The sequence below is a fragment of the Podarcis muralis genome, chromosome 3, assembly GCF_964188315.1.
Source record: "Podarcis muralis chromosome 3, rPodMur119.hap1.1, whole genome shotgun sequence".
NCBI lineage: Eukaryota > Metazoa > Chordata > Lepidosauria > Squamata > Lacertidae > Podarcis > Podarcis muralis.
In genome coordinates, this window is record NC_135657.1 from 85,177,612 (window position 1) to 85,199,651 (window position 22,040).

General features: G+C 41.4%; 1 protein-coding gene across 5 annotated transcripts in view; it reads right to left on the reverse strand.

Annotated features, from left to right (window-relative positions):
• The window catches only part of ADGRB3 (adhesion G protein-coupled receptor B3), a 445,105-nt gene that overhangs the window by 200,519 nt on the left and 222,546 nt on the right, over positions 1 to 22,040 (reverse strand). For all 5 annotated transcript variants that reach the window (XM_028722675.2, XM_028722676.2, XM_028722674.2 and 2 more), the window contains 3 exons: positions 9,102 to 9,248; positions 7,866 to 7,941; positions 3,067 to 3,169 (listed from right to left, as the gene is read on the reverse strand). In XM_028722675.2, the coding sequence (XP_028578508.1) occupies positions 3,067 to 3,169; positions 7,866 to 7,941; positions 9,102 to 9,248 (326 nt within the window). The remainder of the gene's footprint in view (positions 1 to 3,066; positions 3,170 to 7,865; positions 7,942 to 9,101; positions 9,249 to 22,040) is intronic.

Consider the following 22,040-nt stretch of genomic DNA (forward strand, 5'->3'; position numbering starts at 1 on the left):
AAAAACTCTAAGCTATGCAGATTTTCCTTGAGTTCCCTCATGCCTCCGGGATGTGAGAAGGTCAGAATGGTTCTCCAACAATGAACGTATCTTAGTTGTTGAGCACCAACACAATCTAGGCTCAACTTGCAATGATACTCTAATTGATGGAGCGCTCCAGACTGACAAACCAGCCAACTATCTTTCTGAACTCTTGGTCTGAAAGCAATTCATAGCCTTCATGCTGGCATGCTTAAATGCCATCCCTTCAGCAGTCCTGTAGGGAAGATACACAAGCACTCACTCCCACACATGCAGTTGCCCCAGAGACTCTAGAGAGGTCAAGTAGGTGACCCATGTCCTCCTGCACTGCTCCTTTTACATGACTTGCATAAAACCTTTATTGAACATTTCTTATTAGAGCTGCCAGGATGATTAGATGTATTTTATGTCCTTCAACTCCCCTTCAAACCATGTATCCATCAGTGTGGCCTACCTACAGCAAATAAATCCCACCAGGATCTGATCCCAGCCACTCTGTAATTTCCCTTCTTGGAGTTTATTTTCTCTTTGTGTGTGTGTTTTTTTTAATCTACCTTATTTTATTTCATTCCAGATTTTGCTATTATACACAGTTAGATAATGTGTTTTATGTGTTTCCTATTTTGATTCTTTGGTACTATTCATTGAACACAACAATAAAGATTTTATTTGACGTGAGAGTCATTCAGCTAGTGGCCTGAAATATGTGGGATGCAGATTCCCACTGGCATTGCTAGATAGATGGTAAAACATATTCTGTATTGCACAATGTATTGAGTATACTTCATTAGGCACTATAGTACAGCGAATAAGAAAAATGCTTTGAATGCTTTGACTTCACACGCTGATCTGCATTGGATCTATGTCTGTAGTTACTGATATAGTAAGGAGGCCTATGTGTAACTGAAATTTGTGAATGCTTCCAGCAGTTTCTTGTGTTCAGAATTCTGTTAAGAAAGTCCTGTCAAAGATGTTTGTTTACTACACTATACAAATGTGAGAATGTGTATAGAATTCAGCAAGGCTCTCAGATGTATACATTTCTGAACATTGAAAAGAAATCTGTCTGCATATAGGAAAAGGGATTTTTGGACCTCTCAGCAAGCTTAGCCTCTACACTGGAAATCAAGTTGGAAGCTTCCTCAAGTTTTAAAAGCACAAAATAAATAATACATGGGGCCAGTTCAGGTCTTTATCAGGCAATGAACCAATTCCCATGGAAAAGGAGGAGAGTGCACCTCTTCTCTTTTGCATCTAATGCAGGTCCGTCTTTATCACACACAGGGCTGTCTTTAGCATATGCGCCACCAGGGTGCAAAGATCCACCCCCAAATTTAAAATTGTTGAGCTTATTTTGGGAGGATGGAATCCAAAGTTGTTGACCATTTTAAAACAATGACAGAGTGGAAGAAACTGCTTTTCTTTCCTGACTCGTTGGGAAAATTTGATGCTATGGAGTAGCAGAGCGACAGAGGAGGGGGGCAGGGAATTTCGCTCCATTGATTTTCACTGCCGCCAATCAAGAGAGACCAATATACAGTAGGTATACATTTGGTGCCCCCCCAGAATTCAGTGCCCAGGTGCCCCGCACCCCTTACACCCCTGGGTAAAGACGGCCCTGATCACATGTGACATGAGCATTCCATATGGAGGCGTGCATGCATGGGGGCCCAGTCCAAAGGATTCTTCTCCCTCAAAACTTAAAAGTTTGTGGGGAAAGTATCTATATTACTAAGTTTACTTGAGTATAGTCTTGTGGGTGGAGTGTGTGCATAACATGTTACATTATGCGTGTTGTGGAAAGGGGCATGCACCAACCCTGGGAATTTGTCTTGCCAATTTCAGTGATTCCATGCATAAGGGTAGGTACTGTGTGGCTCCATCAACCAAACTAGTGCAGCCAATAGAAATCATGAGAGTTGTAGCCCAATACCATCTGTAGGGTGGCCATGAGAATACCAACCCTGCTATATACCAGTTGAAAAAGCTATGAGAAAGGTAATCATCTTCTACCTCAAAATCAAATGATACTTTGATGATGTCTAACCACCCAATATCAATATATATCACATTATACAGTTGAAACCAAGGATTCACACAAATCCTTACAAAGTCAAATATATACATTGAAATGTTAGTATGGTTTAGCAGTAGAACATAGCCTAGGGAAATCAAGTGCTCAAGCAAGGCAGTTTCTATTTACTTGCGATTGAATTAAACTCTGCTGCTTTAGAAGGTAAAGGTAAATGACCCCTGACAGTTAAGTCCAGTCACGAACGACTCTGGAGTTGCGGTGCTCATCTCGCTTTACTGGCTGAGGGAGCCAGTGTTTGTCCACAGACAGTTTTTCCAGGTCATGTGGCCAGCATGACTAAGCCACTTCTGGTGAACCAGAGCAGCACACAAAAATGCCATTTACCTTCCCGCCGGAGCAGTACCTATTTATCTACTTGCACTTTGACGTGCTTTTGAACTGCTAGGTTGGCAGGAGCTGGGACTGAGCAACAGGATCTCACCCTGTCATGGGGATTAGAACTGCCAACCTTCCGATCGGCAAGCCCAAGGCTCAGTGGTTTACACCACAGCGCCACCTGCATCCCCTTTAGATACACACAATTAACTCGGGGAATTGTGAGATCTGTGCAATGGATCTGGTTTTAATATAGGGGTGGCTGCTCCATTATATCAAGGATGTGGCTATTCTCTGACCCTCCAGATATTGTTGGACTCCTACCTTTCACCAGCCCAAGGCAGCATAGACAATGGTTAAGGATGGTGGGAGTTGTAGCCCACCAACACCTGGGAGACAAAAGGTTAACAACACCTTATGGGACTGCAGTAAGGTAAAGCATTGATTTCAGTATGAATTAAAGTTGTAATATAAAAGCAGCAACTCCAACAAAAGGAAAAAAAAAATAGATAAACCTAATGGGTTAATGAAGAATTTGACAAAACAGTTATTTCAATACATTCTTTGTTTTTTATAAACAAATATAAATAATGAGTTGTATAATAATAATGAACATTCACTACATCAATACTTACATTAGCCAAATGAGCTAACTCTATCTCTAGAAAGGAATCGGATGTTTTGGGCTCAGGCCTTATGGTGACCACAATGATTTTGGAATTTACAACTGTATAATTTCTGAAAAAGAACAGTTAAAAAACACAGCATTTATTAAAACCTCAATATGATGCAATCAAGCAAAGAGAGAATATGACTAGATGAGAATTTAAATTAATATCCCTACATGCCATTTATTGTAAATACAATTCCCCCTGTTCTCAGACCTGGTGAAGAATTAAAGAAAGCCCTCGTGCTGATCCAAGAGCCATTCCTTAAGTATGATTCATTGATTAAAGAGACAGATTGACAACACAAACCTTGAGGCAGGTCTTTAAATGGCTGTAAATTCATTTATCTCAAGGTGAACTCAGTAGGCTTGTTTTACACAAAACAAAACATATTTCTTGCAAAGTTCTGGCCTGGCTGTTTTGCTGACTGCTAACTGAAAAAGTTAAGATGGATGACAGCAATGAGTTTCCTCGGAATCAATTTTTCTGATCTATAACCAGGGAGACTTAAAACCCATTTCATTCCATATATGAATGAACAACGAGATCGTTCGAAAGATACCCAAGGGTTTCAATTCTCAGATCACTTACGCTGGTGAGGCCCCATTGTTTTCCTCTGGGATTCTCATTTATGAGGCCAGGAGGAGTTGACCTCATGCCCACCAAAATCATGTGGAGAGTTTATATCAGTTTCTCGGTCCTCAGATTGGTCCCCCAGGTGACAATCATCAAACTACTTCCACCAAAACAGCCTCATTTGTTTTAAAGGTATTCTTGCGTAAAATGTATTTTGACGACAGCAGCCTTAATAAGCTGTCCTGTTTTAAAGAAGCATTGCCTCACGTTTTGGCCCTCTGTCATTTTCTTTCCAGTTGATTCTGAAGGGTGTTTTGAAGCGGCAGAAGCTACTCAGGGTCACCACTTCAGAAATCAGTGGTGAAGGGTGGGGGCAAGAAGTATTGCCGTTGTGGGATGCAAGCTTACAAAAAAACCCCAAAAAACCCATCACCAAAGAAAAATGTAATGTAATGGGTTCAATCCAGATCTGCTCTTCCACGAACAAAAGGGTTCAGATCCAGAGGGGGTGGGTGGTAAGAGGGGGAACTGGCAAAGAATGCTTCCTTTTCCTTCTGTCTGTAGGAGAATACATTTAGTAGAGTTCCACTTCAGGGGAATCTAACGCTAATTATTTTGATACAGATGGTACTGGAATTTTTCTTATCTGGATTTTGGTGTTCTAAACCACCCAACCATTATGTTAGCAATTTGCCATTGTTTCATTACTTATATCTGAATGTGGTGCAAAGAACTGTTTTACAGCTTTCGGCCCTCTCCCGTCTGTCCCCCTCCCCTTACACTGCCAGCGCATACCTGCAAATTGAGAAACACTGGGGGGTGGGGGAAGCATTTTGATGTGGCTGCATATATACAGTTGCAGTCCCTTTGTGGAGTGTTTGCCTAATGCACAGAAGCGCATACATGGATGCCAGGATTGCTTGTGTCATTTATTTTGCAGAGTTTCATCAATGTAAAAGTGAGTAAATGTAAGAAGAGGGAGAGTATTTGCAAACAGAACTGTTCACGGTTCGATTCTAGAAGCAACGTTAGAAACTCTTGGAAGTACTCTTACTATGTTACCCATGTGAAGGCTCAATGAGGGAAAAGGGGATTTTTGGCTTATGCCTTTGGCCCTGAGCCCCAGATGACATGTGGCTTGCCCTGGTGTCTGTGCCTTACAATGGACATTTAAGACAGGGGGAGCCTACTCAGCTACACTCACCTACTCCTAACTAAAGCACCCTGTTTTCTGTGCTGGTTATTTCAAAAATTAGCACAGCATTTCCTACAAAACTTATTACAATGCAGTGCATATCGTGATATACTGCACGTCTGAAAGCAGTACATACATCAAGTATCAGTTCCTGCAGGATGACGGGGTGCAGTTATCCTGCTTATATTTTCATGCAAAGTCCAAAATTCCTTTATTCATGGCTGTATAAGTTTGTATAGTAGCACCGAAACATTCATCTGTCCTATATTTTACTAAACCTTTAAAAGGAGACAGGAATGTGCAGCTCCTACTTAAACCATCAGTTGGACCGATGATGTTTCCTACTTTGGCAACATTCACAGATTAATTACCCCCACTCCCCCCAAAATATCCATCTGACAAATATTTAGCAAATCCCTTCACCAGATGGAAAACTTTCTGTTATGTCTGAGATGGATAAAAGATGCAGGAGAAATTGGGGTTTAAGATGCAAAGCTAAACAGAAGAGAAAAAAACCCCATTTTGAAGAAAGTGGTAAAATAATATTACAAAAATGAATATTAATAACAATAACAAACACGGCAACTCAGTCCAGAGACTCATTGTGGGGGCAGGTGCTCTTTGGAGCTTCTTCCCCTTCAAGATCTTCTCCATTCATTTTAGTCAAAGAGGGACAGCATATGCCATGTTATGTTAATGGAATGAATGACATGCTGCAGCGTTTGGTTTATGCTTTTCTCTTTTAAAAGCCCTTATATTTCCAGTTGACATTTCTGCTACCGTGCAATGAAGCACTCCTACTGCATGTACTTATTGCAGACAATCAACTGCTGACAAACGCAAGACAAAATCTACTAAGCACAGGAATATATTTTAATATTCTCTCTCTGCACTGGGAATCACTGGGAATAAATATCATGGTTATCCGACTCTGAACGAGTTTCCTCTCTTTTCAACAACACTGTAAATTAGTGTTCTATACTCCCTTGAGAAAGTCAAACATCTGTAGTAAAGACATTTTTAATGGTAAAAGGCATATTGTCAATGCCATATGCAGAGGCAGTTGTGAAACAACCATTCGTATTATGAAGTGCTGCACCTAAATCTCTGTGTGCTGGAAGTGACTTGGAAAGTGACTCAAAAGCATGCAATAAATAGCAGACTGCAAAAGCAGATTGGATTACAATACATACATATTCCCCCTTATATATATATATATCACGGTGGGCATAAAATGGTTCGATTAGCTTTTCAAGCATTCCATCAGTTTTGTTCCATTTCCATCAATGGAGCTGCTTATGTGCCATGTCAAACCTCATGACTGAGTACAGTTATCTAACTGAGCCCACTTTGAATCTCACATTATTATGAATCTGGCCCCTTCATCATTGTACTTAATGTATGAAACTCGGTCGTGCTGAGTCTCAGACTGTTTTTAAATAAAGACTGGCGTTTCAGTTATTCTGGAAGAGTTTATGTTTAATGAGCCTCCACTTATTGTTTATGAGTTTGTGAAACGCCTGAAGACACTTCTGGCATGAAACTTATGTTAAACAGGAAGAAAGCCTATACTGATTGCGAAAACGGAACCTGTGAGATCAGTGATGCAGTGATAGGTCAAATTGTGCCATGCTTCAGTATTACCAAAATTCCTCTAAATTTGTCTTGTTGAAGAGAAATGCACAGAGGTGTGAGGAAGGGCCTCCCAACTCTCCAGACAGAAAAGTGTTTGATAATATCTAATTCCACAGTTCTGCATGTAGGGAAACTATCAATTAAAGTCAGGGAAGTCTTTTTTCCACAGGAAAGGAGATGGAGGGCAGAGGTTATGTCTCAGTGAGGGCTAAATAAAGGCAGCATAGCACACTGATTTCAAGCTTCAAATCCAGGACAGCCTCTAATCGAATTTCTAAATAGAATTGTGCTTCTGAAAGCAGTCATGATGGTGAAGGACTTATCTATATTCAAAACATGTGTGTGCTGCCTTATTTTAGAATTACGGGCAGTTTACAAAAATGAACAAAACACTAAACAATAGCAGTACAAAGTTCAAAAAGGAAGATCAGATAAAAGTGCAATTAAAAGTTGCAGAGTTTATGCATTTTTTTGTCAGCATTGGGGAAAATCCAAACCACCTATGGCTCCTTTTTCCATTTATGGGCCAAGTAGGTAATTTTGTTCAGTACCCAAGGCCTGCCTTCCTCCTCCTCAACTGCTGCTACTGCTGCTGCCTTCTCCTGCCTTGCCGCAGAAGTTCCCTTGTCTCCATCTCAGCTTGCTCCACTTCCTTTAGATCGGAGGTGGGGAACCTCCAGCCAGGGAGCCAATTGTGAGTTCCCTGGGAGTCCAAGGTGGCCCACGATACCATTTTTCCTAAACCATGTCCATCTGGCAACCAGCCGATTGTGCACCACTTGTGCAGCATTCAAGGGACTTTTCCCCAAGGTAGTTGGTGTTTCCAAAAGGTATCTCCCCCCCTTTTTTTTGATCAGAATGGGAGGAAGATCTGTGCTTCAAAGGACAGCTTTCCCCTCCTCCCCTCCCAATTGGGACTTCAAAGCATAGTATCAGTTGATTGACAAGTGGGAAGCCCCACCCACCTGTCAAATTTGGCCCACCAACAGGTGAGGAGATAAGGATCTGACCCACTGGTCAGAAAAGATTCCCCATCTCTGCTTTAGATGGTCCAGTGTCTTCTGCATCTCCATGTTTCTTTTACCCCTTCCTTAGAATTTCTCTAACTCTCAAACTAGGGCTGATCCCAGAGAGGAGTTGAGAAGCAGGCAGGACAGAGTTCAGCTGGTGAGATGGGAGGGCAGGAAAATAATCTGATCTAGGCCCCAGGCCAAGTTGTCCATCCCTACTCTACTGAGGGGGAAAGTCTTGTACTGCATAAAAACCCATGGCAATTGCCGTCAGTTTTCAACTCAATACATCCCAGATGCATATTTTTGAAGTAATATAAATCATGCTGTCTCCTAGTCACAACACATACCTTAAGGTGGGTAAAATCAGTTCTAAATTTTTGTATAGTACTGCTCCAAGAACAAATACGGTGGATTCATCTAGATCTAAAATGAAAGTGGGGAAGAGAGGGAAAACAATGTGTACGTTAAATTTCTTGCCTTTCCAACATAGTCAGCATATGGGTACGTGAAAGGGTATTTATCATTGTGGAAGAAGTTCTATCTTTAAAGAAATCATCATCGCAATGTGAAATATATTTCCAAGTATGCTGTCATAAAAATGTAATATGATATATTAGGGTGCGGGGAGGGAAAGGTCTCTACAATTGGAACATCTCACAAGATTTAAAGCACTCAGAAGGCTGGCTGTTTTGTGAGATTCATCATTGGCCGCTAAACCGTACCAGTATTTCATGATATATTCTGCCCTGATTATGAAAGATCCATAGGAGTTATTTTTAGAAGACTTCCCCCACCCCCTTTAACACTGAAGAGGACAGATTTCCACAGCAGCAATTCGGCTATTGTATTCTAATTCTGAAATATCAAGCCAATGCATATTGCCTTAGGAAAGTCACTGTAGGAGCCAGTCTCTACACTAACGCCCACTCCCGAATGGAAGGCGTTTCACACATTATGCAACAAGAAACCTGGTTTTGGCACAAAGGGTGTACTTAACAGGAAGCCACAGTGAATCTCAGTTGCCTGTCAAGTATACCTGCATGATGCCAATATTTATTTGTATTCATACTACACATTTTTAGATGTATGCACTATACTCCTAGCAATGTAAGGTAAGTCTGTGTGTGGAAAAGGGATAACCATGGGTCTCATAAGAGCCCTCTCCTCACCTCCTGTCCTCCCAGCTGTCCCTCATTTATGTAATGTATGTACAGTGTACCTTGGTTCTTGAATGGCTTGGCTCCTGAACAAATTGGCTCCCAAACGCTACAAACCCAGAAGTAAGTGTTCTGGTTTGCAAACGTTTTTCGGAAGCTGAACATCCAACGCGGTTTCCGCTTGAGTGCAGGAAGCTCCTGCAGCCAATTGGAAGCTGTGCCTTGGTTTTCAAACACTTTCAGGAGTCGAACGGACTTCTGAAATGGATTAACTTTGAGAACCAAGGTACCACTGTATGCAGAAGAGAATAATGATCTCTGTGTACTTTAAAATGGGAGGTTATTACAAAGCTTCTGTAAAGTGATAGGCCCAACCTCTGTCTACTCCTAAGAAAATATAAGGACAAGTGCTCTTTAAGTTTTTACCTGTTGACATAGGGGTGAAGATGTTTTTTGGAATGACAACCCTATCTTCTGAGTTTCGTGCCCAGTCGACCATTCCTTTCCTTCCTTTCATGGGGAAATTGATGTCTGTGAGGACAGATGCCGCAGGAAGCTTCTGAATGCTGGCCACTATTAAGAAAAAGAATAAAAGAAGGGGGAGGGGAATCAAAAGAACACTTGCTTTAACCTTCACGGCAGTAGCACTGAGAAAAGATCACACTAGTAAATTTTGACTATGAGGAAAAAGGGGTTAATAAAAAGTTTTAGAGGGTTATATTTCAAATAATTAAAAATAATGTGTGCAGTGTACATGTTTACTCTGAAGTGAGCACCATCAGATGCAATGGGACGGACTCACAGGTAAGTGTGCATAGCATTGCAGCCTTATAAGGATATGAACCATGAAGAAGACAAGCTTATACGTGACTAATAGTCTGTGGATGGATGTTGTGGCCTTGATTCTCTCGCTTGTCAGCCAGGTTCAATATCTTAGCAGGGATTATTCTCTCTGTTGGCTCCTGCCCTGAAACTCACATGGAAGGACATAGCGGAGCTGTGTCTTCAGAGCATATTCTGAACTGATTAAAAATGACAGAACTAGGGAGAGGATGTTGCGAATTGCTTGGGGAGATATAACTTTTGGAACCAGGCTAATGAAGCAATAACAATGCCGATATCCCTTGCACAGGCCTAATAAGATTTGAAAACAAGCCCCATTAAGTAGATTGACATATTAGCAGTCTGTAGTCTTTTTCTGCACAAAGCAAAAAAACCAGCAACCAGCAGCTCACAAGCCATTTCCCATTACTCCTCACTGTGAAATGTAATTATTACTGTTTTATTACTCTCTTGCACAGCACAGTTGGTGAGCGAAGTTCCATGGAAACTTTTTTTTTAAATTTACCTTCACAACGACCCTTTGAGGCAGGTAACTGATATGTCCAATTTACAAATGGGGAAGTGAGAAACTGACGGATTGTTAATTGCCCAAAATTATTATTTATTCTTATTTATACAGCACCAGCATGGAGTTATGCAGAGTACATTCATGGCACAGTGGGAGATAACTTCGAGGTTTCCCCTCCCCAACTCCACTGGCTCACTGATAATAGTTGTAGGATTTATCATTATCATTATTATTTTGCTGAATAGAGAGGCCCGCTAGGTGCCTACTTTGATCTCTTTTCAGTGCTAGGCACATCATGTTTGGTTTGTCACGCTTTGTAAAACTGATATTAATGTAGTTTCATTATCTAGTATTTTAAACCTGCTTTTGGCAGTGCAGTGGTACCTCGGGTTAAGAACTTAATTTGTTCTGGAGGTCTGTTCTTAACCTGAAACTGTTCTTAACCTGAAGGACCACTTTAGCTAATGGGGCCTCCCGCTGCCGCCGTGCCGCCAGTGCACGATTTCTGTTCTCATCCTGAGGCAAAGTTCTTAACCCGAGGTACGATTTCTGGGTTAGCAGAGTCTGTAACCTGAAGCGTCTGTAACCTGAGGTACCACTGTACTATATAGTTTTTGCAACTGCTTAATGCTGTTGTCATATTTGGTGGTGACGGTGGCGGCTTTTGTTGTTTTTCTCTTACTAGCTTTACATCAGGCAGAGGGGCTGGGTGATTCGGCTTGGGTGGAGCAGGGTTCAATCAGCCGAGATCAACAAAGTGTTTTGTCTGTACTTCCTTCTTCTGCCCCAGCAAGGCTGTGGGCGCGATGGAATCCCCGCTACTCCACAAAGCACTCCAAGGCAGGGGGATAAGAGTAAAAAAAACTTTAAAAACTAAAATAAACTTTTAAACTAACAATTTTACTTATTTTTAATTACAGTGCAATTTTATGCCTGCTTATATGCTGGTATAGGGACGCAGGTGGTGCTGTGGGTAAAAGCCTCAGTGCCTAGGGCTTGCCGATCGAAAGGTCGGCAGTTCGAATCCCCGCGGCGGGGTGCGCTCCCGTCGCTCGGTCCCAGCGCCTGCCAATCTAGTAGTTCGAAAGCACCCCCGAGTGCAAGTAGATAAATAGGGACCGCTTACCAGCGGGAAGGTAAACGGCGTTTCCATGTGCTGCGCTGGCTCGCCAGATGCAGCTTTGTCACGCTGGCCACGTGACCCGGAAGTGTCTCCGGACAGCGCTGGCCCCCGGCCTCTTAAGTAAGATGGGCGCACAACCCTAGAGTCTGTCAAGACTGGCCCGTACGGGCAGGGGTACCTTTACCTTTTACCTATATGCTGGTATAAATCCCAAACGGCCTCTACAGCGAATGGAAGCTGCTTAAAGTTAATCAAAAGATGAACTTTAAATTAATTTTAAACCTAATTTCCAACCAGCATATCAAGGCAACAGCAGTGCAGGTGCTTTCCTGGGCCACACCATCCAGAATGCCTTGCTCTGAGTCCCAGAGTGATGCAGACAGGAGAAGTGGCAGAGCTACCACCCAGCTCAGGTGGGCTAATGTCTTGCACCAGCCCCACTAATATTGATTTCCTTTACCTCTGCCTCCTCTGTGAAACTCTGACTGCTATTCCAAGCCAGTTGCACTGCCCAAAAGCTAGTAAGAGCACCACTGTGTCACCAGTTTTCTTTCTATTGGCCAACAGCAGGAATTGGAAGCAGAACTGCACCTCAGCAAAACAAAACAAAACAAAACCCGAAAAAAATGAAGGAAAAAGCCCCAAGGCCTCTCTGACAGCTCAGTCATATAATAATAATTTAATAATTTATTATTTATGCCCCGCCCTTCTGGCTGGGTTTCCCAGCCAGTCACTTGCAACCATCCTTGGCTTCAATGATTCAAGCCTCCTACAAGCACTTTTCCCATATATTCCTTGCAAACTCAAATGCCTCTTCATGTGGAAAGGCTAAGACCCCTTCACATCCCCCCACCCCCCATCAAAAGCAGTGAAAAACAGGATTCTCAACTCACATGGCATTCAAATCATCTGTTCATCCGTACAACCCTTAACCTCTCTCGACACACACAAACAGAACTGACACCAGCACCCACAGTCCTAAGAACCTCCACTTGCCCAACCCAGAAATCGTCTTACTCCATCTGTATCCAATCTCTCAGTAGAGACAGCTTTCTTTATTACAAAATTAATTCTGTTTGGTGAGCAAGCAGCTGTGCAGTTGCATCAGTTGAGCTCTTGATATGGTTTGCTAAGAGAGCGAAGGTGTGCATTTAACATGTATCATCATTAGATATAAGTGAAAGTAGAATGCACCCTTTAATCCTCCCCCCCCCAAAAAAAAACCTAGCCAGGCTGAAAAGGCATAATTCAACAGGGCAGATGGAAGGGTGGGGAAAGAGCGTGTTGCCACACAGAGATAGGAGGGTGGTCAAGGTCTATGAAGGCACCAGTAAAAGTGTTTTAGCTGCATTATTTCATTTTCAAGGTGCTTACCCCTCATATCTCTGCAGCCAGGTGACCCAAACCAGGTTCCCAAGACTGAATACAACAACAAACTAGTTAGTGTAAAGTGTAAGGTGATATTTATGAAACAACTTCAATACATTCAATACAACGTCAACACATTCTTTATATTCCGGGTTTGCTGATCCCCAACAAGCTGTGGTTAGTAAACCTGGTCAGGTATGGATGTACAAATGAAACAGAATTGAGGTAAACAAATTATAGTTTAGCATTCCACCGGAACCTGGAAATTGTATTGAATGGGGAACTTTATGTAGTAACTATATTTAGGATGTACTAAAGTCCTGAACACAACTTACCAGTGAGTAAGTTCTATTGAACACTGGGGTCTTTCTTCTGAGAAAACATGCATAGGATTGTGCTGTTAAATTTGCAAAACCCAGCATGCTATTACAGTAAAATCAAACACGTAAACACATACCGGCACGCCATAGTTCCAAATGCAAATATGGAATATTAGTTTTTAATGAGAGTGCTCATCCACTTATCTGTTATCATTGTGACAAGAGTGGAAAATAGCACAATTAATAGCAGGCCCGAGCTGAAAAGGGTAAGCTGAAATTTTGTTTACTCACCCCCTCCATTTTTAAAAATAATAATAATGCCTTTGTTATATAGAAATCACTGTTATTGTGGCTTTAACAATCTGAGCATGATACCATGGCAACATTGCCTATTTCAAGTAAGATTCAGGCTACTTCTAAGCCTCCGACAGTCCTATGTACCATTATTCACATTCATACAGATGATAAACAATCTGCTCAGAGCCCCATTTCTAATGCGAGCCAGAGCGATAATTGTTTTTTTGCACACCACTTTTTCTAATCATTTTACAAGAAGGCTAATAGAGTTCATGCCATTTGTACACAGGCAATGATGTGCATAACCAATTTACTACAAGTGCCCCAGAGAGGGGCAAAAGAGAGACAACAGGGACACCTTTAAAAGCAGTCACAACAGAAAAATTATGGTACGGAACCTCTCATAAGCCGATTTCATTTTAAAGGAAATTGTAATTCAAATAGAGGCAAGGATTCAAATTAAGGTATCAGTTCTACAGATCTTGTTCTACACTGCTTGACAACTGGCTCTCAGTCTCAAATTAACCCGGTTATGTATTATAGCATCACTTTAGAAAGGCTACATTTAAGGCTCTTTCAAGCTTTTATTGTGTGAGAGTACTGTGGAAAGTCAAATTCCAATAGGTAGCACTTTATCACATCAATCCCAGCCTCTTCTGCATTTCAGAAAACAATTGCATGCTTCCGGGGGGGGGGGGGATTCAGTACAGCCAGGCTCCCACTTACTGAATGGTACCCAGACATCAGTGTTCACGGCTCAGACTTTACCTTTCAAAGGACTGGCATCATGTAAGCAGACTGATCCATCAGAGCCAGTTGGATTCAGGGTTCTACTCTATTACCTGATCAGGGCAGTGGAGGCACATAGCTTTTAAGACCAAACAGTAGCACCAGCAGAAAACCAGAGATAATTTACTCTATAAGAACTGGGGAGCAGTGGTTGGAAGCAGCTTATGGCATGTATTAAAGGGATGAACTAGACATTTATTGATTTTATAACATATTCCTGCATTGGCAAAACAGTGTATGTTTAAAGGGGGAAACTGGACAAGATTCATATTTCACACGGGGCAAGATCAGCACAAGTTTTCCCTAGCTCCTAAATAAAGATTTAACTAGTCTTCATTATTTATGCTAGAAGAGAAGTAATGGGTTTGTTCTGCATATACAAAACAGACAAATCACTTTGCATTAAGGGTTCACAATAAGCAGTTATGCAAGAATGCCTATATAAATGAGAGACATAAAACAGCTAAATATGGTATATTTAATTAAAATGTTAGTTATTTCAGATCTGCTGCATGTTCTTGTCTCAAATTAGGGGATTTAGACTATCCGTTAGTGTGTAGGCTAAAACAAAAATTGGGTGTGATTATATTATCCAGATTTGGTATCTTGTTACCTAACTCCACAAGGAACAACGGAAAATGTTGGGGAAGATTATCATACCTGGAATATAGTTCAATTCAACCAAACAAATAAATAAGTAAATAAGTGTCCTATGAATCATACCTTCAGGGAATAACAGTCTGAAATGTTTCTTTTTATCTATTAAATTAAAAATAATAAAGTGTCTTGCAGCACTTTAAAGACTAATTTATTATGGAATAAAATTTTGTGGATGAGGTGTATTCCTCAGTTGGCAAGTATGTGTGTTTGCATTACACATGCATGCACGCACGCACGCACGCACACACACACACACACACACGGTGGGTGGATTGTAAATAAATGTCTCAAGATGCAAAAAACCACAGCTTTAATTGAAGTTAAAGTTTAACTGAAGTTTAAAATGTATGCAATACCGGCCAACTGAAAACAATACTTCATGCACCTGATAAAGTAGGCTATAACCCATAAAAGCTTTTGTCATAATAAATGAGGGCTGGTCCAAGACATTTGTTGCAAACCCTTCTTTGCAGGGCAGGGAGACACAATATTTGAGTTCAGATGCTCCCTCTGTTTGAAATACCTCTCTCTTCTCCCCTCCCACATTCCCTGAGCAACTGGGCTCTGCAATACATTTTCAAGGACTGGAGGAAAAGAGTACAGAGGGCAAAATTAAATCTGCCACATAACTCCTAAGACAGAGTTGCATTTGTGAAACACAAATTTATTTTTAATTATATCATGTTGCCTACTGGTGAGAGAGTGTCCTCTGAAGGCCAATTCACACAAACACTGAGCTAATGATGGCCTCTTTAAAATGAACTTTTAATTGCATAGGGACAACTTTTCTTCAAATTCTGTGTGCTGTGGAACTCACTAAGGCTGCATCCTAAGTGCACATACTAGTATGTAAATCACGAAGGACTTCAAAATACTTCTGGGTTAATATGCTTAGGATCATATTGTGCTTCACACATGCCATAGACATGACTTAAAACAATGCCTGGTTAAAATAGGATCTCTCTCTTTCTCTGTATGTACACAGCATGACATAGTAGAACATGTAAAGCACAAGACAATGTGTGTCTACTCAGAAGTAAGTTCTGTTGACTTCAATAAACCCTACTCCCAGGTAAGTGTGCACAGAATTGCATTTTTAGTCTTTTAAGGTGCCATAAGACTCTTCGTTGTTTTCACACAGATACCACCCTCTAGAAGTTTTGATTTCTGAGAGTATTTTTAATTTAGTCTGGATCCAACCTGTAGTAAAGGAGTAAAAAGCTGTAGTACCGGAATAAATAAATAAATAAATAAATAAATAAATAAATAAATAAATAAATAAATAAATGCAGTTTAATCCTGTTCTTCAAAATGTCCCTGGTTTGTCTCTCTCTCACCCACTCTATTGCTCATGTTGATGAGGCCTGTAGATCTGTAGGTCTGCCACCCTCCAGAGAATCACCATTATTGCATATTTATTATTATTATTATTATTATTATTATTATTATTATTATTATTCCTCTAAAAGTGTATTTCTTGAGTCATATTTTGCATGTACAATAGACAGCCATTTCAGAGACATAAAAAGATAAATCAGTGTATTTAAATTCTGCATCCCTCCATAGTATATGCTCACTTCTTTTATGGAATACAAACGATCAGTTCGTCCCAGTCACCCAGATGTCCAGAGAGCAAGATTCTTTGTGGCAGATAATCAAAGCACCAGATGGATAGACTAATGTGTAATATTCATAGGAAGGAGATGCCTTGTATTCATTAAATTATGCCCCGTCATGCTATCCTATTGGGACCTCAAATAATAATGCAGCACTAAACATTAAATTAAAACTAGGACAAAGTCTCACCAAAGCCAACAACAGAGTATCATTACCATGATTTGTGATGTTCAGAGCTGTGCGCCAATTATGTATCCAGAATGGTACATGTATTCAGAGGGAGGTCTCAACAGACTTATTTATTAAGTTAATATCCCATCCTTCCTTCCAAAGGACCCTCAACTCTGGGGCATCCAAAGAGTTGCTGAAGTATTAAAATAAAAATAAAAATGTCCAACCTCCCAACCTTAAAAATTTCTTTGGGGGGAGGGGGCAGACCCTAAGGAGAACCCAAAACAGCACAATTAGGACTAGGCACAATCAGCATCCAAAGATGTTGGGAAAAGAAAACCCATGTGCTTGTTTGTGGTAGAGTCACAGAAACCCCAGAGGTGACACCACTGATCAGCTACCACATTGGCAAGAGATACTAGTTCATAGAATCATAGAGTTGGAATAGACCACAAGGACCATCGAGTCCAACCCCCTGCCAAGCAGGAAACAAAATTTCTAATTCTTCCCCACCCCAGATGGGACTCGAACCCCCAACCCTGGCTTAGGAGGCCAGTACCTTATCCATTAGTTGAGAAAAATAAGGAGTGCAGAGGGCTAAGAAGGAGAGTGGGAAGTCTAAAGTTCTTTCTCTGCATCTCTTTTACTCTTGTTGATTGCTCAGTTTCTTTTCTTTCTTTCTTTCTTTTTTTTTTGCCCTCCTCTGAGAGAAATGGAACAAAGTAACAAGTTGTTTGGCTATGCAAAGAGAGGGTGGAGTTATGGCCACCCTACATTGCAATCCACTGATAATACTGCAGAACAAATATGGGGCTGAGGTTGGTTTGGATTCCCAGTTTGAAAAAAATCCCATTCCTTGCAGGTTGTTGCAAAGGTCACCTGCCCACTCAGACTTTCGCCTGGGCCAAATCAAGTGCACAGTTGCATGCAGGAGACACTGACTTTCATGCAGACTGGTTGCACTTTCAAAATCTTCAAAAATGAGGCAAGATGATACGCTTTGAAATCCCCCCCCCCCCGCCGCACTCTGCGGTAGGCTTTTCAGAATTTATTCTTGCAGATTTGGCCAAGAGGAAGCTGGATCATTTCGCAAGTCAATATTTAACAAATTGATGCTTTTAGCTTTATATACAGAGTGCATTTATCTGTCTATCCTTCTGATTCACAGTCAATTCATTTGCCAGCTAAACGATGCTCAAATACCTAAGTGTGAAACAAAATGTCATAGTTTCATATAACTTTTCCCCAGCTTGCCTCATGAGAAGACTGGTGTTTAAGTGGAGGGGTTTTAAGTGCTTTAAGTAGGCAGATATGCTGTTTATCTGAGGGTAAACCTGGAATCCAGATGTGTTTCCACTCACTACTCTAATCCTCAATTATTTACCTGGCTCCCTTCAGCCACTCCAGCCTTAATTAATTGCACAGCTGCTACAATCAGCTTCACAGCCACCTCCACATTTCTATTTAAAAACCCAAAGTAACCAACACTGGACTACACTTCAGGGTTGCAGTATACTAACTACACTACCAGGTTCCAGAAGATGGTCACAACGTCACAACTTTGCTGAAGCTGAGCAGGTCTGGGTCTGGTCAGTGCCTGGATAGGTGAAACACATGCTGCTTTGAGATCCATGATGAAAGAAAGGCAGGACATAAAGGCATGAAAATAAATAAGACCTCCCATATACAGAAAAAAATAATGCATCATTCATGCTGTCTCAGTCATGGTTCCATTCCCTGCAAAATGAGTATACTAATGTTGGTCTCTATCTTCAGCTTCATTAGCATTTACAGAATTTTTTTTTAAAAAAAATGCTACATCAAAATCCCAGATTACTGAATTGTTTTCTATGGGACAAAATTACTTCTCCACCAGCGAATCCTTGTAAACCTCTGGATGGTGTGACAGCAAGACTGCTAGAGTTTCAGCACCCCAGACAGCTCCAAGTGCCCAAGGCTGCTTTTACTAAAAACAATTAAACAAAGGGGTAAAGTTAGGAACGGCTGTGTGTAAGACAGAATAATAGAATTGTAGAGCTGGAAGGGACCCCGAAAGTCATGAATTCAACAGCCTGCAATGCAGGATCTCAATTAAAGCATCCATGACGGATGACCATCCAACCTAGGAAATAGTCCACCACCTTTCAAGGGAGACTGTTCCCCTATCGAACAGCTCTTATGGTCAAAACGTTCTTCCTGATGTTCACTTGGAATCTCCTTTCTTGTAACTTGAATTTCCCTCTGCTGTAGACACTTACCTTTCAGTAAGTCCCACTGAAGTCAGTGCAGCTTACTTCTGAGCAGATAGACTGTAAGCTTTCCTTGAGTCAGAAGGGCTGTAGAGTCGGAAGGGACCACGAGCATTATCTAGTCCAACCCTCTGCAATGCAGGAATATTTTGCCCAACGTGCGGTTTGTACTCACAACCCTGAGATTAAGAGTCTCATACTCTACCGACGTAGCTATAGGAATGAACTTCAAACACTAACTTGGGTCTGCTGTCTCTAAATTACCAAGAGAACACAAGAGGGCAGGAAAAACTAAAAAATGGAGTTTGTAGAGTCCTGGGAAGAGACTTTCTGGAAGCTGCACTACACTTTCGCCTTATCTTTGGGATCTGCAATTCTGCCACCTATTCATTTATTTAACCCTGGGCAGTTAAGAAGAACTTTGTATTATTCTTTACCTCCTGGGGTGTGATGTGCTCTCTCTCCCACCACCCACACCATTCACATTGTATTGTTGTAGTGTGTGTGTATGTTTTTTTTAAAGAACAGTCAAAAGTAAGATAAACATTTTGTAATATGGGTGTGAATGTTTCTTGGCATGAGTGTTCCTTGTTTCCTGCCTATTTATTTATTAAATTTATACCCCAAACCCTTCCTTCCAAAGTAGCCCAGGATGGCATATGGAATGGATAAACATGCAAGTTGTGATTCATTACCGTATTTTTCGTTCTATAGGACGCACTTTTTCCCCTCCAAAAATTAAGGGGAAATGTGTGTGCATCCCCTCCAAAAATTAAGGGGAAATGTGTGTGCATCCTATAGAGCGAATGCAGGCTGCGCCGCTAAGCCCAAAGCCAGAACAGGGAGACGGAGCACTGCGGAGACCTCCGTCTCGCTGTTCTAGCTTGAGGATTTCTGCGCGCACAGCCTCTCCAGGGCAGCCTGCAGAAGCTAGCAAGGCTGTTCCGAAGCCAGAACAGTGAGGCGGAGGGCTCCGTCTCGCTGTTCCAGCTTGGGGACGGCTGCGCGCACAGCGTCTCCAGGGCAGCGGGGTGCCTTCACCCCGCTGTCCTGCAGAAGCTAGCAAGGCTGTTCCCAAGCCAGAACAGCGAGACGGAGCGCTCCGTCTCACTGTTTTAGCTTGGGGATTTCTGCGCGCACAGCCTCTCCAGGGCAGCAGGGTGCCTTCACCCCGCTGTCCTGCAGAAGCTAGCAAGGCTGTTCCCAAGCCAGAACAGCGAGACGGAGGGCTCCGTCTCGCTGTTCTAGCTTGGGGATGGCTGTGCGCACAGACTCTCCAGGGCAGCGGGCGCTGTGCTCCAAAAGCTTCAGGGATCTTTGAGGCTGGCGGTGGGGGAAAGCACAAGCCTGGGTGAATGTACAGTACCTTGAACGCACCTTGTTTTAGAGGGGGAGAACAAGAAAAAAAAATTTCCCCCTGTTCTCCCCCTCCTGTGGTCCGGTGCGTCCTATGGTCCGGTGCATCCAATGGAGCGAAAAATACGGTAATTGTTACTAGTGCTAAGCTAAATGCAGTGGGTGTTAAAAACAGTTTTCTGCCCTTGAACCATTTTCCTCGTTGTTGCTTTTTGCAGGGAGGGAGGGAGTCTTAAAAGGTGTTAAAATATTACAGGAAATGAGGATTTACAGATTTTTATTTTTAATGCCAGCATTTATGTACCTTTTTAAGAGGCTTAAAAGGTACCTCTCAATGCAGTTTAGCACACAAAACACCAGCAGAGTACCAATTATTAGTTTTATGCATGTAGCTAAAGGCCTTTCCATGGCTTGCTTTATTACTCCAAATCTGTTTGATTTATTCCCTAGAACTTGGAAAAACAGATAGCATTTGTCTGTTAGAGATGCTGTGGGGTCCACTAGCAGCTTCTGCTTTATTTTTCTATATTTATATTTATCTGCTTAGGCTGCCTTTTGACAACTTAACAATAGTAGGTTAATTTTTATAATTCGTACCATTATAAAGCACTGCTAAACAGTGATTAGCAGGAAATGGACTCCATAAACCATTTAGCCAGACATATGCATTTTTTCCCCTGGACCCAAGTTCTCATATGTGATATAGTGAAAAATGTTTTATATAAACACAGGTAAGATCTCTAAACAAAGTGCCTCTCCCTGTCCGCCCCCTGAACAAAAAATCCTGGCTAGTAAATTCATTGAAATCAAAGCAAAAAATAAAAAAAAATGCCAGGCACCTGAATGTTCCGAGAGGCACAGTAAACAATATTATGGAAAATAAAAGCTTTGTTATCTAAAATACAGGAGATGATTAAAAGATCAAAGCCATTAAGGTTGTTGCTTTGAGGGAAGATTTAGTGATCTAAAAATGGTCAGAGAACCAATAGTTACAATATATGTTTCCAGATGTCACCAGTGCAAATTTACTTAATTCATTTATGATGCTGAGAATCTCTCCACCTACCCACCCCACCACTTATGTGGTTGTCATTAAAATTAATCTATCACTAATGTTCTCTGTTAGGTGAACTTTTTACAGCCTGACCATGGCTCTTTATAGTTCAGCAAAGTATTATGCAAAAAGTATAATCTTTTCTGAAGCTTAGAGGCAGAATGGCACAAAGAGAAAATTTCCCTGCCCCACCCCCTTCAAAGAACTCTGCAGTGATGTCATACATTAATATTAGGACAGGGAATGGATAGGAGGTGGTGACTCGTAACACACACGTGCAGGACAGCAACTTGTGTCTTTGGAGCTTAATGGATTGAAAGAGACAGGCACAACCTTACAGTAGCCTCTGGAAATAACAAGGGCAAGAATGGGGATTGCCCGATAAGATGGCTATGCCCCACTTAAAAAAATTCATTTCATTTATTACATTGTTATTCAATCCTCCCTTCCAAAGGGCCCAGAGTGGCTGCCAGGTGCCATTTTATTCAGATGCCATTTATAGTTAAGGTGATAGAGAAAATAAAGGGTAAACTATCTGAGGAAGCAAAACGCTGTGATGAGAAAAAGCTACTGAATGGCAAACACAATCTACATACGCAGCCGATGCACCTGCAGAGTTATTCACTAAACTTAGGTTCCAGGGGTGAGCTTCAAAATATAACCTGGTCCTGCATAGTTATAAGTTAGAGAGACCATTGCAACAATCTTCCATCACCATGTCTTTTCACAGGTGGCAAACAATAGGCACAGTTGTAAGACCCATTAGGCTCCCTTGTTTCTGCATTCTCTCTCTGTGTGTGTGTATATAAGGAACTCCAATGGAAATCCCTGTTATTATGTATTTTACATGGCTGTTTATTTGTATATATTTTAATTTTTTAAATTTTTTATAAATTGATGTTATATGCCATTTCATGATGGCCTATACTTGTAATGCCTAATAAAGGTTTGGCGAAGAAGGGGAGAGGGAGAGAGGGAGAGAAGGAGAGAGGGAGAGAGGGAGAAAGAGA